We start from the raw sequence: 16,112 nt of genomic DNA, 5'->3' as shown, positions 1-16,112 counted from the left end.
GAAGCCTCCAATGATGGATCTAGGCCTGAATATTTGACCTTGCACAGCAGAGTTTGAGGGTATATTTTCTCCTTTCCACAGCTCTCTTGAACCCCAAGAGCCAGCATTACCCACAGACATCTTTATACCAGCCAGGACCACAATGGAAGGAGCAAATCTTTTAAGCAGTCTCTGCATCACAGAAGCAGTTTTAGGAGTTAGACCATGCAAAGTGTTCAGCCTTAGTGTTTCTAGTCAGACAAAAAGAATGCAGGTCTGGGCAACAAATCTGCTTGTGCAGTCAATGTACTATTCCAATGAGACAAATGGAAATATTAATACAAAGGTCAGGTTTAAGGCATGCAGTTGGAGGCACTATTGGTAAAAGCATACCGCATGCAGAATTCCCCAAAACCTCAACTTGTCTGTTTCTTGACTCAATGAACTCCTAGTTTTCCAAATGGGATAGTTGATAAATAAGATCCTTTACGACTTATAGTTTGTATTCTTTTGAAGCTATAAGAAGGCCTGGCGACGCGCGTAGACCCGGGGCGGAGCAGGGGCGGGGGTCAGAGGCTCCAGGCACAGCGGCCATTTGCTGCTATGCCAGGGATCGCGCGCCGGCAGTTGGACGGCACGCGCAACCTACTTCAGCCCCAGGGCTGAAGTAAATTTTGAAACAAAACCAAGAAGTCATAAAAAGGGCGGGGAAGGTAGGGAACGGGGGGGGGGGGGGGGGGGGGGGGGGAAGGCAGCGCGGCTCGGCGCATGCAAGGTGCACAACTGTGCACCCCCTTGCGCGCACAAGTTATAAAATCGGGCGTACACGTGCGCATGCCAGGTAGCACGCGCACACGTACGCCCGCGCGCACCCTTTTAAAATCTACCCCATAATTTTTTTGGCGAGAACCAAATTCAAAGTGTTTTTGCTAACACCTCAAGGAAATGGAATGAAACATTTCCTGAATTTTTTTATTTTTTTTTTTTAATCCATTTCAGTTGCTAGAAAGCTCTAACACATTATCAGATGAGCCAGAGTGCCCTGTCTAGTAGTGCACAGCACTTCCGTCAGGCTGGCTCCTTAAAGATTTTCTTCATTCTCGCCAAGACCGGCTGCGGATTCTGGCCAGCACTGCTGGGCTGATGCGAGTGTTACTGGAAGAAAACGCCTGCACCACCCTCCCCCAACTCGCCCACCCACCGCCGCGTAGGAACGGACACCCACGCACACTCTATAACTCTATGAATAGGTTTAGGATGCATGAGTCACTGTTCTGTCTACACAAAAGGAAAAAGTTCAACCCAAAAACAATAACACAAAAAAAAAAAAGGCACACAGATGCCTGGGCAAAACTAGAGAGTCAGCCAAGTAGAGAAAATCTAGAGTCACAATCCCAAAAGGGAAGAAATACAATAAATCAGGGAAAAAAAAAATGGAACACTGTGTAGCCTCTGGTCTCACATTGAGATACTCAAGGAAAGAGCACAAACTAAAACTTTTCTGGGGGGGAGAAAAAAACCCTTAGAAATGCTTAAAATTCACACATTAAAAATGTCTCCCAATGTAAGAGGCCAGCTGATACATGTTTGATAGTTATAGAAATATTTCATATTCAACATGTACACTTTTTTGTGATTAACTACGTGGTTTTTTTTTTTTTCTCAAGGAAGCATCACTGTGAGACCAGTGCCTTAATTTATCCAGAACTGTGATTATGAATTCCTTCCCTGCACAGACTTTTTTTTGTCCCTAACTGAACAGAAGAGCAGTGCCCCCACCGCTGAATAAAAAAAAAAAATACCAGCAGCAGGATAAGGATGGATCACCATCATGTTCTTGTGTGGTTATCAGGACTTACATGTCCAACAGGCACTGGAGACTCTCTTTTGGTTTAGAGGTCCCCTTGCTTTAAACGATGCCTCTCTCGGCAGGCACATTTCTTGTCCCTCTCAGGGTCAGCAGCAGTGCAAAGGTTGCTGGGGTTCATGTGACCAGTCCGATTGATTCTGCCCGTTCTGTACTGGCTGGATGCTAGTATATCACACAGCACATAAAAGGAAAGCCCTTGATACAGGCCTGAGGACGCGAGCACCCATGTGGCTGATCGAATGCTGCTGTGTGTGCGCTTCTGAGATCTCAAACAGCGACTCAAATCATAAATATTTGTATTCTATATTTTAGGTTTCAGGTGTGCTGTTCCCAAGTGAAATAATTTCTAGAAATGCACAAAATTACCATTCTGCTGAATCCAACAGGCCAGGACAAAAAGAGTACTTTAACAGAGGGGTGGGCAATTCTGGTGCCTCAGGGCCACAAAGCAGTTGAGGTTTCAGGATATTCCTAATGAATATGCATGCAATAGATTTGCTTACAACTGAGGCTGAGTGCATGCAAACCTCTCATATGCATATTCATTAGGGATATCCTGAAAACCCAACTGGTTTGTGACCCTCGAGGACAGGAATTGCCCACCCCTGCTTTAGAAGAACCCAACAAGCGGTCAATAGAGGGGATGTCTTTCTAAGGCTATCAGATGTGGAAAGATGCAAGCCTTCGGGACTACCAAGGCTCCTTCTTTAGCAGCGGTGTTTTCTAGGTTTGTTCCTTGGTTACACATTGTATTATTACCTTGCTCTTAATGGGAGAGAATCTCATCCGAGGAGTCCTCTGTACCAGCCTGCAATTCCTACATCCCAGCTGCCTGACTGACATGTGGTACGCACATTCCCTGCCACCTTCTCGCTATCTCACAGCCCAGCAGGCAGCATTGCCACAGCCTGACCCTCTAAGACTCCTCCCACAGCGCTAGGATGCCCCGGCTTTACCCCAGGCCACAGACTGCATCAGCGGGCGAGAATCCCGTAGACAGAGCTGGCCGGAGCACCTACGTGAAGAGAGAGGGAGGGGAAACTAAAGCCTTCGCTTTCTGCTCTCTTGCCACTGAAGCCGTGCACTGGAATCCTCAAACCACTTCGGTTTTATCTCCTAATGGCAGCTTCATGGTATCAGCAGTTCTGCAGTAGCTACTCATTTCTGAAGCTTTAAATCTTTTCATTAGGGGGAAATTAAAAAAGCATCTTTTATGACAGTGACATGATCCTATTGATTACACACGTCTACTACTGTTTAATGGCCTAATTAGCCCACATTCTGCTGATTAATTGGGTAAGACATTTTGATTTGTTTTGGGTCTGGTTTGTTAGTATTGCAGTAGCGTGGAGGGGAGGAATATTATCTGCCTGCGTAGGATTATATGCAGCACTAGAGCTACAGTGTACAGCTAGCTCTTAACTTTGCTGAGTGTTCGTTGGGAAGCATTAGAAGTTATTACGACACAAGGTCAGACTCCAAAGCCTTGCTAGTTAACTAACTTTGGATGCAAGCATTAAATAAAGTTATATTCTGAAGCATTTCTCCGATCCCACAATGCATTTAAAAGGAAAAGGTGCAGGCTATGTTCTCAAAGTAGTTTCTAGCCCTATGATCCCCGCCCCCAACTCCAAAGAGCTTTACAAAGTTTCTAATGACAAACAGAACTGCATCCATATATTTTTATTTACAAAAATTTATAAAGAAGAGTTGCTTACCTGTAACAGGTGTTCTCCTAGGACAGCAGGATGTCAGTCCTCACACATGGGTGACATCGGATGGAGCTCGGCACGGAAAACTTATGTCAGTTTCTGGAACTTTGACTAGGCACACTGAGCATGCCCAGCATGCCCTATACCACGCATCCACGCGGGGTCCCTCTTCAGTCTTATGACATAGAATTATATAAAAATGAGAATCTAAGGAGAAACCCAACTCCATGGAGCGGCAGGCAGGTTTTGTGAGGACTAACATCCTGCTGACCTCGGAGAACACCTGTTACAGATAAGCAACTCTACTTTCTCCTAGGACAAGCAGGATAGTGGTCCTCACATATGGGTGAATCAATGGCTACAGGCTGCTTCCCCAACACAAAAGGGGACCAACAGACACCAACCAGGTGCCAACGGGCACAACACCACGAGTGCTGTTGGTAACAGAGGGGGAGACAGCCTGAACCCAAACAACGGGTTTTAGGCAGGGACAGCTGGGTTCTACACCTCAAAGAGATTCCTAAGGACAGATTGGCCAAACCTACTGTTACGTCGGCCATCCTTGCCAGACTGTAATTGGATGCAAATGTATGGAGCGAACTCTTCGCTGCAGCCTTGCAGATCTCCTCCATGGGAACCGCTCACAATTAGGCCACCAACATTGCCATGGCTCCGACAGAATGAGCCTTGACATGACCCCTAAGATGCAGTCCCTCATGGGCATAACAGAAAGAGATGCAATCTGCTAGCCAACTGGATAGTGTCCGTTTGGCAATGGGAACCCCCAACCTATTCCTATTGAAAGAAATAAAAAGTTGGGTGGACTGATTATGGGCTTCTTTCTGCTCCAGATAAAAGGCTACGGCTTGCTTGCAAGTCCAAACTGTGCAGTGTTCGCTTACCTTGGTGCGAATGGGGCCTGGGAAAGAATGTTGGCAGGATGATTGACTGGTTTACATGGAAATCCATCACCACCTTAGGCAGGAATTTTGGGTGAGTATGCAAGACCGCCCTGTCATAAAAAATTTAGTGTAAGGTGGATAAGTCACTAAAGCCTGGAGCTCGCTGTTCCTGTGCACAGTGGCTCAAAAGAGGCTTTCATAAGCTGAGCTAGCACCACGTTGAGGTCCTAAGACACAGGGGGAGGCCTTAGGGTAGACTTCAATTGAAGCAGGCCCTGCCTGAAACGTACAACATGCACTCCCAGCCTGCAGAGATGTGCCCCTACCATGGCCAGACATTTTGTGAAGACACGTGAGGCTGACTTTAGCCCGAACAGCAACACTCTGTACTGGAAGGGCTGTTTCCCCACCACAAATCTGAGATACTTCCTGTGACTTGGGAAGACCTCAGTGTGAGTGTATGTGTCCTTCGAATTGAGGGAGTATAGCCAGTCCCCTTTTTGTAAGAGGGGAAGCAAGGTGCCCAGGGAAACCATCTTGAACTTTTCTCTTTTTATAAACTTGTTCAAGGCCCTCAGGACTAGGATGGGACGGAGTCCTCCTGTTCTCTTTGGAATCAGAAGAACCGAGAGTAGAATCTCTGCCCTCTTTGCCTTGGTGGGACAGATTCAACCGCTCTGGCCATTAAGAGGATGGAGAGCTCCCTTATCAGTCCCTCCTGATGCACTATTGGCCCTCAAAATGGGCACAGAAGGCAATTTAGCAGGACACCCAATAGGTTTAGTTGGTACCCTTGAAAGACTATATAGAACCCACTGGTCCAAATTAATACTGGGCCACTGATTTGTAAAGAATCACAGCCTGCCCCCATCCTGGGGATCCAGCGTCTTGGGTACAGGTGGCAGGCTTAAGCTCCCCTACAATGCAGTCAAAATTCCATCCCAGGATTTGACTGCGGGGCTGGCTGGGGCTTGGGAGCTCTCTGCTGCCTGGACAACTGCGGGAGCTCACCCACTGTGAACAGGAGCGAGGGGGCAGCACTTCCTCTGGCAGCAGAAAGACTTCCTCTGATCTTGTTTCACTGACCTCCCCGGCTGACGAAGTTGGGTCAGAAGTGCTGGCGGAGAATCGTTGGAAGGTTTCATGGTGGTCCCGTAACTGGGCTACCGCATCCCTCACCCTATCTCTCTCATACACGGCAGGCCAGCGAGTCTTTCCTGTACCTCCGGTCAGAGATTTGAAGCCTGCAGCCATGCCAATTTGCGGGCGCCGACTCCCGTTGCAGAGACGCTCAACGCCTTATCGAAAACATCGTAGGTTGTACAAATCTTGTATCTTCCGCACTCCAGGCCCTTACGCACCGTCGACATGAGAGAGGAACTGAGAGGATCTGTCGTCGACAGAATGCGGAAAAAAAAAAAAAAAAAGAAAATATCCTGCGAAAAATGAAAAGCCAAGAACTCACTTAACCGCGAGGTGAAAGCTCTGCAGAAACAAAAGACTGAAGAGGGACCTCGCGTGGACGTGCGGTATAGGGCATGCCAGGCATCCTCAGTAAGTCTAGTCAAAGTTCCAGAAACTTTAACATACATTTTCCGTGCCAGGCTCCATCCAATGATGTCAACCATGCGCGAGGACCACCATCCTGCTTGTCCTAGGAGAACCCGCCGAATAACAGATTTCTTTTCATTGCAAATACTAGTCTCTCAAAAACACAGACTACACCATCCCATACTGGTAAGAAAGCTTCTGCTCTGTGGCAGCGAGGGGGTGTGACATGGGACTAGCAAATGCTGCATTCTGGGCATTACCTGTAGATACCTATGGAGAACGGGATTCAACAATAAAAATTGGATGTTATTTCTGACAGCACCCAATCTGCACACCCTGCCCTGATGAAGCTTTATAGCTTTTGTCCATGCCTCGCCCAACTGTCACAATAAGCTTGGCCATATGTCAAAAGTGTTGGGAACACTTTCTCTTGCTGGACCAAAAAAAAAAAAAAAGAGACGACCCGGGAATAAAACCAGCAGAGAGGAAGGAGGCAGCAAAGCACAGACTGCTGGGGCTAGTAACGCTTATCCTCTCTGTGCATAGAGTTGCACGCACAGTGCCAGTAAACTTGTGGTTTTACACGGGGGGGAACGATCCTGGGGAGAGGAGACTTACATACGATTTCACAGGGAAGAATATCCCCACAAAACAGCAGGTGCAGGCTTGTGCGGGTCCTTTTTTCTGACGCGGTTGTCTCTTTGTGAACAGATGTAAAATCTGCAGGTAAAAAAGTAGCAGCGGCAATTTCCCCCTCCTGCATGCATCTTGAAAGCTGCTTTCTCCAGCGATCACCTACAGGGATTCGTGCTCTTGGGCAACTAACGCTGCATATGTTATTAAAAAGGTCCAATGTTTTCTATTTGGATATTCACAACTCCTCAGCGAGTTAAAAGGTAAAGGTTCCACACCATAGCTTGTTACGTAACATTTAAATTCAGCCTGGCTCTCAGTGCTTTTCTCTCTGAAATACACAGGATCTGCTAAGTGACGGGTTAAAGGCATGGGTCCAGTACTTCCTGTCAGAAAGGAAATCTGTATCAATTCTAATTTTGACAGTTTGTCCAGCAAATTTGGCATTTGGACGGGGCTTGACAGGTGTGTGGGAGGGCATGTCAGAGCTGCAGTCATTCACGGTCTAGTCTACAGAAAGGACAGGGCCATTGGAAAGGGTGGATCAGAGGCGCCTGCCTGGGGCACCAGGTCACCATGCTGCTACCACCAGCCATTACACTGACTGGATGCCACAATTACGTTTTGACAGGTACTTTACTCAGGTGCTTCTGACAGCAGCAATACACCTGCAGTCCTCAAAAGCGCAGCTGTTTGGCTCCGCCCTCTTCTCCGGAGGCCTAATTCCTGGGTCTCCTTGTTCTTGCATGGGCTTTTAGATGTGTTAAAAATGGAAGGTGGTGGAAGCATTCAATGTGGGGGATTTTCAGACATGAAAAGGCACCATCTCCTGCATGTCTTGACTTATAAAATAGGTCACAAGGCAGGCGAGAAAACACAGACACAGGCAATGATCTTACAGAAGCAAATCCAATGCTATGAAAAGGTCACTTGTAGGGCACAACATGCACTTCTAGATAGGACGCATCTTCTCAGCATCGCACTTACCACTGCCCATTCTTCTCTCCTGTCCCAGACACAGCACAGGAGTATTATGAACCTGGAAATCAAAAGAAGAAAGATCCCATTTCAATACAGCAGACAGAAACAGATCACCCAAGAACTGAAGAAAGAATGCAACAGAGTTATGGGCTATGGAGCTTTACTGAGGTCTGCTGCAGTGGCATCAGAGGAGAAAATGTGAAATATGCAGGGGTGGAGTGGGGTGGAAGGGCATAACTGTAGGGACTCACGGACCGGAAGGGTAACCCACCCCTCAAGGCCAGGAATCTGCTTTCATAGCGACACTGCACCACTTACTGAATGTGCCTGGCAACGGGCAGTGAACGTGTCACGTGTTCATACAGCCAACCAAATCCTATCTAGCAGGGTTTCCCAGCCATCTCCTGGAGGCACTCCTAGCCAGTCTGGTGTTCAGGATTTCCACAATGAATATGCATGAGATGGATTTGCATAGTCTGGAAGTCTCCGATATATGTAAATCTATCTCATGCATATTCATTGTGGATATGCTGAGAACCTAACTGGTTAGGTGTGCCTGCTGGAGAGGTCTGGGAAACACTGCTATACCTAAGTGAGCCATCAGCCACTGCGCCATCACCGATGCCAGCAGCAAAACTCGGGAAGAAAGGGCACACAAGCAGGGAGGTTGGCGGAATTTATTACATTTTAGAAAACAAGGTATGGGGGGAGGGGAAGACGGTGGAGGCTTGGAACCCGTGAGCAGATATTAGCTGGGGCTCAGTGCGATAATGGTAGACAACCATCCATCTCATATCACCAACTCATGACAAAGTGTAGGAAACCAAAATATCCTGTTAGAACTCAGAAGGCTCCTGCCATCCAGACAAATGTCAGAAAGATCTTTACAAAAGCATGCACAAAAGAAACTATGCATGCTGCATATCTGTAGCAAACACCTGGGCAGATGTGGAGTGCGAGACAGAGGGAAAGGGGTGCGGTCAGAAGTGACCAGGCACTACATAAATATCATCTAAACTCCCCCCCTTCCCCAAGCTTTTCTGAAAGGGCAGCAATGAAGTGGAAGCACTGGACTTGCATAAAGTTACAGCACTTTTCAAGCTATTATACTGTAAGACTAGAAGGTAAGACTTTGTCAATCTTTTCCTACCACGGTCATAGAATATGACCAGGACCCTTAGGCCCATCCTGTTCACTCCACCTCGCTCTCGGAGGAATGCCACAGGCCCCAGCTAATCCCTGGCCTCCCCTTCACTTCCTCTCCACCCCATCATAAGACTTTTCTTTGCCTCCACCTCTTCCCCGGGCGCCCGTTCCATGCATCCACCACCCTGCGTGTGAAAAAATATTTTCCGATACTGCTCCTGAGTCTGAGCACCTGGAACTTCATACTGTGACCCTTTGTGGTACAGTGGGAGGCTCTTAAACTGGGACCCATGGATGGGCTTTGGTGGGGAGGGGTCTGTGAACCAGGCACAGAAAGAGTGTGAGTGAGAGTGTGTTTTATGTACGGTTTCCTGGAAGGGGGTGGGGGTTACTTAGCTTTCATCAGATTCCCAGAAGGGGTCCGTGACACCATAGAGTACCCTTCACTCTGAAAACTGGTGTCTGCCTGTGCACAGTTTATACCTTTGAGGTACCAGAATATCCATCATGTCCCCCCCTCTAGGGTCATGCATATTTAGGTCCTAATTACAAGAGAGGGGAATTCTGACCAGTTAATTAAAAATTCAATTTTCAAATTGTGACACGTTTCCTCCACTTACTGACAGGCTGATACAGTAAATCCCACGGGAGAGCCGGCGCTCCGAGGCAAGCACCCACTCAGGCCATTCTCCTGGGCGCGCGATCAAGTATTTAAATGAGGGCCCGCGGTAAAAAGAGGCGCTAGGGCCACTAGCGCGTCCCTAGTGCCTCCTTTTTGACAGGAGCGGTGGCTGTAAGCGGGATTGACAGCTGTCGCTCATATTTTCCGGCGTCTATTCTCGAGTCCGCTGACAGCCACGGGTTCGGAAAACTGACGCCGGCATAATTGAGCATCCGTCTTCCGACCCGCGGGTCGCAGGCACATTTAAAATTTTTTTTAAAAATTTTTGGGGCCTCCGACTATGATATTAAGTCGGAGGGTGTACAGAAAAGCAGTTTTTTCTACTTTTCTGTACACTTTCCCGGTGCCGGCAGGCATTCATTTCTGAAAGTAAAATGTGCAGCTTGGCTGCACATTTTACTTTCTGTTATCGCGCGGGAATAACTAATAGGTCCATCAACATGCATTTGCATGTTGCGAGCGCTATTAGTTTCGGGGGGGTTGGCCGCACGCTTTCGACGTGCTATTACCCCTTACTGTATAAGGGGTAAAAATAGCACATCGAAAACGCGCGGCCAAACGCAGGCTAACAATGCACTCCACCGGAGTGCACTGTACTGTATCAGCCTGTGAGTGAGCAGTGTCAGAGTCCAGAAGATTTGGGCGTTTCCAGCATAACAGGTCCTCAGAAAACAGTTCCATGGGCTTCACAGTTTAATATTGTGGCTGAGATCTATGATCTCCATGTGATGCTGCCCCCTCTAGCTCACCACCTTCTTTGCTCCACTCGTCTCCATTTCACAAGGCTTTTTTTTTTTTTTTTTGGGTGACCCAGAACATAAAACAGCTTGTAAAGCACCCCCATCAGTGCTTTTGACTTGAAATTCCTCAGATACATGATTTAATATTATAAGTAATTTAAAAATTAATTTAAAAATACAAGCTGCGTTTCTCTTTAAACGTTCTCCTTAAAGTGTCAAGTATCGTTTCCGTTGCTGCAACTACACCCAAGTAAAAATGCTGCATCCCAGAACATGGAGGATTTTCCTCCTCCTCTGTTGATTCTTTGCAGGGATGAGCGGTTAGGCCCCAAGTCAGAAATGTGCAAACAGAGTTGCCACATAGTGGGCACCTTGGCTTTTATGCTAGGCCTTGGAGTGGCACAATTGCAATACGGCAAACAACCCACCCTTTAGGGCAGAGGCAGGGAGACAATAAGAAAAAAAAAAAAACCAATAAGAAAAAAAAAAAACCAGAGTGGACAAAGGACTTACAGTAAGCACAAGCCATGCCTGCTGGTTGGTAAAGTGTGCTAACATCTCACAAAGGAATGTTTAGTGAGAGTTTGACATAATCTTGCATTTAAATTTAGGGCTAACATTTAATTCTGAGTGTATATTTGTGTGTTGGGAAAGTAATTTTGAGTCTGTACGACTCATTTGCTTTCTCTGAGAAACAAACAGTGACAGCTGGTTCCTGGACAAGTAATCTCTGGTGTCTGATTTCTGCCCACCCTCCCCAATCATAATTTTGAATATATAGACTGTTACCCCTAATTAGGAAGAAAAGTTTCAAAACAGTCAATTAGGGATTTAACACAAAGTACCATTAACCTTGTTTTAGTAATTGACTAAATTTAGTCCTATCGCAGGTCGTTGACAAAACTAACATAAAAAAACACCTAAAATTAGTTTTTTAGTTTGATTAAGCATTTTTGCTATTTAAACAGCTTTAAAAATTTTAAAACATCTCCACGTTAAGAGGCAGACAGGAGGCGGCTATCCAGTCTTCTGCACAGGTACCTGTTAGAACGATGCTGTATGTGTGCTCTCAGAGAACGGGTGCAGTCTCCGGAGGACAGACCTGGCAGAATGGAAGTAGATGGAGAGAGCTGTGCAGAGGAGATGTTTAGGGACATAGTAAAGTGGTTCCAATTCCAGTCTGGCAGCTCCTCTGCTGCTTTAGAGGAGAAAGTCACCAGATAGGAGATGACCTGTGAGTGTGTGGCAGGGAGCAGTCCCGTACCTAGAACCTGCCCACCCAGTTGATGCCTTACCCCAATCTTTCCTAACCAGTGTGCCTTGGAAAACATCACCGGGTGCGTGATGCTCAGATCTAGGCCAGCACCCTGCAGCTAGAAGAAACCCCCAGCACTGGCTCTTTTCTGAGAACGTGTAACCATGCATGCCTCTTCTTCCTAGTGTGGCAATTCATGGGGAGCATGCGGGACCTGAATAGCTGAGCCCTGCTTTGTTTGGCACATAGCACCTCATCTTCCTCCTCCTGAGTCATCTCCTTGGAATCCTTTCAAGCCTCTGTCTCATCACCAGGCTGGAGACTATGCACTGAGCACTAGACGTGACTCACTGTCAGCAGCAGTGAAGCAGCTCTGGCAGCCACATGTGGCAGCCAAGGTAATGAGACAGGTGCCCGCTCTCCACCGACTTATCCCATCTCCTGCAGATGTACAGAGGGGGACTTGGACCACTGTGACCGGGTCAAGTGTGTTTCCACCCCCTCTCTCCCTTTGTTTGAAAACTTGGAAGTTGTGTTTCCCTAGCTCTTTTTTTTTTGGCCATGAATCCTTCCCATGTTTGCAGTGCCTGCTCTGTGGAGGCTGGTGTGCCACACATCATTTTTGATAATGCAGGTTTGCCTTGGCCTTGAAAAAAAAAAAAAAGGAGGGGAAAAACTGCCTTATCCTCTCACACCATGAGAGAAGGGTTAGGACGGCCCCTATCATTGGCGATTCAATCATTAGGAACACAGATAGCAGGGTGGCTGGTGGGCATGAGAATTGCTTTGTAGCAGACCCCACACATCACCTAGGTGGGATTTTAGCGACTGCTGGGAAGGAGCCAGCTGTTGTGGTATATGGGGGTACCAATGACATAGAAACAGAGCTGTAGTCAGCCTATGGCCATGGCCAGAGGCGTCATCCACCGTGGAGCGCCACCATTCTTCTCAGGCAATTTTCAGCCACATTGTATTTCTTCCTCCTGATATAGCCCTTGGTCCTCAAGAGCTCTGCCGCCGGGGAGAGATGATGATGATGATTTGTACCTGCTCTTGGTGTCCCCTCCTCCTCTCTGGGCCATCTTTGTAGGAGGAGGAGGAGACAAATCAGAACAAGAATACCAACCCTGCTGCTCAGGGAGGCGGCCTGTGCAGGATCCCCTCCCCTCTGCCATCAGGAGCAGTGGGGGGGTGGGGCAAGGGGGCTGTGAGAGTAGTCATCGGAAGCGGGAAGCACAGCTCACCAGTGGGAAGAAGATGCACTGGGCCACCCTGTCCAGCTGCGGGATCACAGAAGCAGAATCAGCCTTCCTCCACCCAACACTCAGGAGCAGAAACAGCAGCGTGGCCTGCAGGGTCGCAAGAAGAATCTTCTTTTCTACCGCAGTCAGGAGCAGCAAAGGCCATTGGCCCGAAGATGCAGCATCGGCCTTCCTTCAAGAGCAGAAGCAGCGCACCCAGAGGCGAGGAGGGGGAAGAGTCTGGCAGGCTGTGGGGCCGAAGGAGGCGGCCGCTGCTGCTTCTTGTGCTTCGAGATGGGACAAAACAAGTAAAAAAGACAGCATTGTGTTTGTGTGTGACTGAGCATGGCAGAGAGAGAGGCCGCGTGTGTGAGAGAATAAGCATGGCAGAGTGCAAGTGTGCATGTATGTGTATGTGAGTTTAAGCACGAAAGACAGCGAGTGCGTGCATGTGAGTGAGAGTGAGCATGTGTACAACAACCCCTACTCTTCTCACGTTAACCCACAACAACCTCATGGCATCTGGAAATCAAAAAGGTCCCAAGTATGGAAAGCAGGGGATTTATTTTTATCCTTATTAATTTTAATTTTTTTATGTCTACTGTTTTTAAAGATTTTATTGGCATTTGGAAAGTTTTATGACTTTTTAATTATTAGATGATCTGTTTGTCAGCTGTTTTGAAATCTCTCTTTTATTACAATGGTTTTACTATTACATTTCTTGATTTTGTTTGTTTCATGAGGAATGGTGATGTTTCTGTTTTTCTATTGGTGCACTTCATACAGAGTCTGACTTGTTGCGGTTTCCAGTTCAGTTTTTGTCTGTATGTTTCTATTTATACTTTATGGTCTTTTTATTCTGTATTTGAGTCTGAGTTCTGCACCTATGACTGAGGTGAGGAATTCTGCTAGTGTAGAATCTGTAGCAGTTTGGCTTAACTTGTTTTCTTTATAGAAGGTACATTGGCATTCTAGGACCTGGTATACTATTTGCAGTATTGTCATTTCATAGGTAAGTTTGTTACTGTTTGAATGCTGGCAATTAGTGCCATTTTGGTACGAGAGGTTTACTATATTGTAATTGTAATTCAGTTTACTTATGGCTTTCTCAGAGCCAAGCCCACATCACCATAAGCATAATACCATATAGGTTTCAATCTTTTTTTTTTTTGCAGGGCTGGCACCACAGGAATGCATGTAAATATAATATAAATCATGTTGCAAGTGATATTTTCACCTCAGAAGACAATGTTCTTTCTCACGTATTTTAAATGCATAATTTAGGCTCTTAGATAGGAAATTGAAATCCAGGACCTCCAGGGTTGCGTTCTCAGAAATGCTCCTTGTTCCACACGCAGGACTCCAGAGGCAGGCAGAGCTCCAGAGCCTAATGCGTGGATGACGGAAGGGGGGGCTTTAGATTTTTTAGTGACTGGGGAAGGGGAGCGTTAGCATATTAGTTTATGTATGGAGTTATGTCCATACACTGACTACTGTAATGCTCTTTTACTAGGACTCCTGAATTCAACATTAAGGCCACTTGAAATACTTCAAAACACAGCAGCTAGAATACTAACCGGAAAAAGGAGGAGGGACCATATAACTGAAACCCTGGCAGAATTACATTGGCTACCTATTGAACACAGAATAAAATACAAAGCCCTATGTACCATACATAAACCAATACATGATGAAAAAGCGGAGTGGCTAAACACAGCATTACGAGTACATGTCCCACGCAGAAACCTTCGATCAGCAAATAAAGCACTCTTAACCATTCCTTCAGTAAAAAGAGCAAGACTAACCCAAGTGAGAGAAAGAGCCTTATCTTTAGCAGGCCCCACACTTTGGAACACAATGTCCCTAGAGATCAGATTACAAAGAGATCTCAAAACCTTTAAGAAAAGTTTAAACACATGGCTTTTTAAACAAGCATTTTATATAGAGACTGGAGAGTAGAAAATATACAGGAATAGGCAGAAGAGCACCAGCGCACAGCACTATTCTAAGAATGTGCATTATAATAATCTATGAACTCTATATCACAACAAACGTAATTGGAAACACTATGAATATGAATTTTACCCATGAACAGTACCTTACAGGTACACCTGGTCATGACCCACTCCACTAAACAATTGATTGTCTTTAACGATATATTGTAACTGAACCTTTTGTGGCACCTGTTAGAATGTACTATAGTACGCATTCACCTACATTAACGTATGCGCCTACATGTAAACCATTGCGATGGTATATAACTTAGCGATGGTATAGAAAAGATTTTAAATAAATAAATAAAATAAATGTCGTGAAGTATGTTTCACATTTTATTATATGTTTTATTGTAAACTGCAGTGATCTGTGGAGCATGCGGTCAAGAATGGATTTTTAAACTAACTAAATAAATGTATTCTGACAGGATGGGCTCCATCTTAACCAGGGTGGAAGCAAGCTGCTGGCATAGAGCAGCTTTTAAACTTGAATCTGTGGGAAAGTTGACAGGCGCTCTGAAGTGCATGATTTGGAGGGAGGTGTGTTACAAGGATTCTGGCAAAACAGGGAAGAGAGAGGATGTGGTAAAGGCTGAAGGAGCCCAGCTTCATTTAAATCAAAGAGCACACAGTTATGAATGACTCCAAACTGCCTGCATCATCTTCTAATAAGCAGGCTGTGAGTACAAGTTTAAATTTTCTTTATTTGTATTTCTAAAATCTATATGCAAATGCCAGAATCCTGAATAGTAAGGCTGGTGAGTTAGACTGTAAGGCATTATAAGAGGATATGGACATTATAAGCATCTCAGAGACCTGGTGGAAGGATAACCAATGGGTCACTGATACCAGAGTACAAATAATATCAACATGACAGGGCAGACTGGTGGAGGGGTGGCACTATATGTGAAGGATAACAGAGTCAAGCAACACAAAAGTCCTGCAAGAAACAGAATGCACTGAGGAATCCTTATGGATAGAAATTCCATGTCAGATGGGTAAAGGTATAGCAACAGGGGCATAGTATTGTCCACCTGGCCAAACTGAAGAAACGTTGAAATGCTAGCAGAAATCGGAACTGGCAATACAATAATAATGGGAGTGTTCTATTTCCCTGCTACTGACTGGGTCAAAGTCTCAACAGGACAGGTTAGAGAGGTTTCTAAATACCATAAACGGACAGTTTCATGGAGCAGCTGATCCTAAAACCAACGAAATGCTTTAGATCTAAGTCCTCAGTGGAACGCAAAACCTGGTACAACGGATTACTGTAGTGGGGCTGCCAAGCAGTGGTGATCGTAATGCAATCAAATTCGCCTTTAACCACTGAAGGGAGCACATTAAATAAAACTACTGCAGTAGCATACAACTTTAAAAAGGGAGATTTATGACAGAATGAGGAAATTAGTTAGAAAAAAATTTTTTA

The 16,112-nt window shown here is 46.0% G+C and overlaps 1 protein-coding gene across 4 annotated transcripts in view; it reads right to left on the bottom strand.

Annotated features, from left to right (window-relative positions):
- PRRG1 (proline rich and Gla domain 1) overlaps positions 1–16,112 on the bottom strand; it is a 71,434-nt gene that overhangs the window by 43,601 nt on the left and 11,721 nt on the right. For 3 of the 4 annotated variants that reach the window (XM_029603109.1, XM_029603111.1, XM_029603112.1), the window contains one exon: positions 7,635–7,686. In XM_029603109.1, coding sequence (XP_029458969.1) covers positions 7,635–7,644 — 10 coding nt within the window. In that variant the 5' untranslated portion in view covers positions 7,645–7,686. Of the gene's footprint in view, positions 1–7,634; positions 7,687–12,695; positions 12,980–16,112 lie in introns of all 4 variants that reach the window. The other variant, XM_029603110.1, reaches the window with a different exon arrangement.

The sequence above is a fragment of the Rhinatrema bivittatum genome, chromosome 5 (assembly GCF_901001135.1).
Source record: "Rhinatrema bivittatum chromosome 5, aRhiBiv1.1, whole genome shotgun sequence".
Classification (NCBI taxonomy): Eukaryota; Metazoa; Chordata; class Amphibia; order Gymnophiona; family Rhinatrematidae; genus Rhinatrema; species Rhinatrema bivittatum.
Note: the sequence above shows the minus strand (reverse complement) of the source record. Positions and strands in the feature narration are given on the sequence as shown.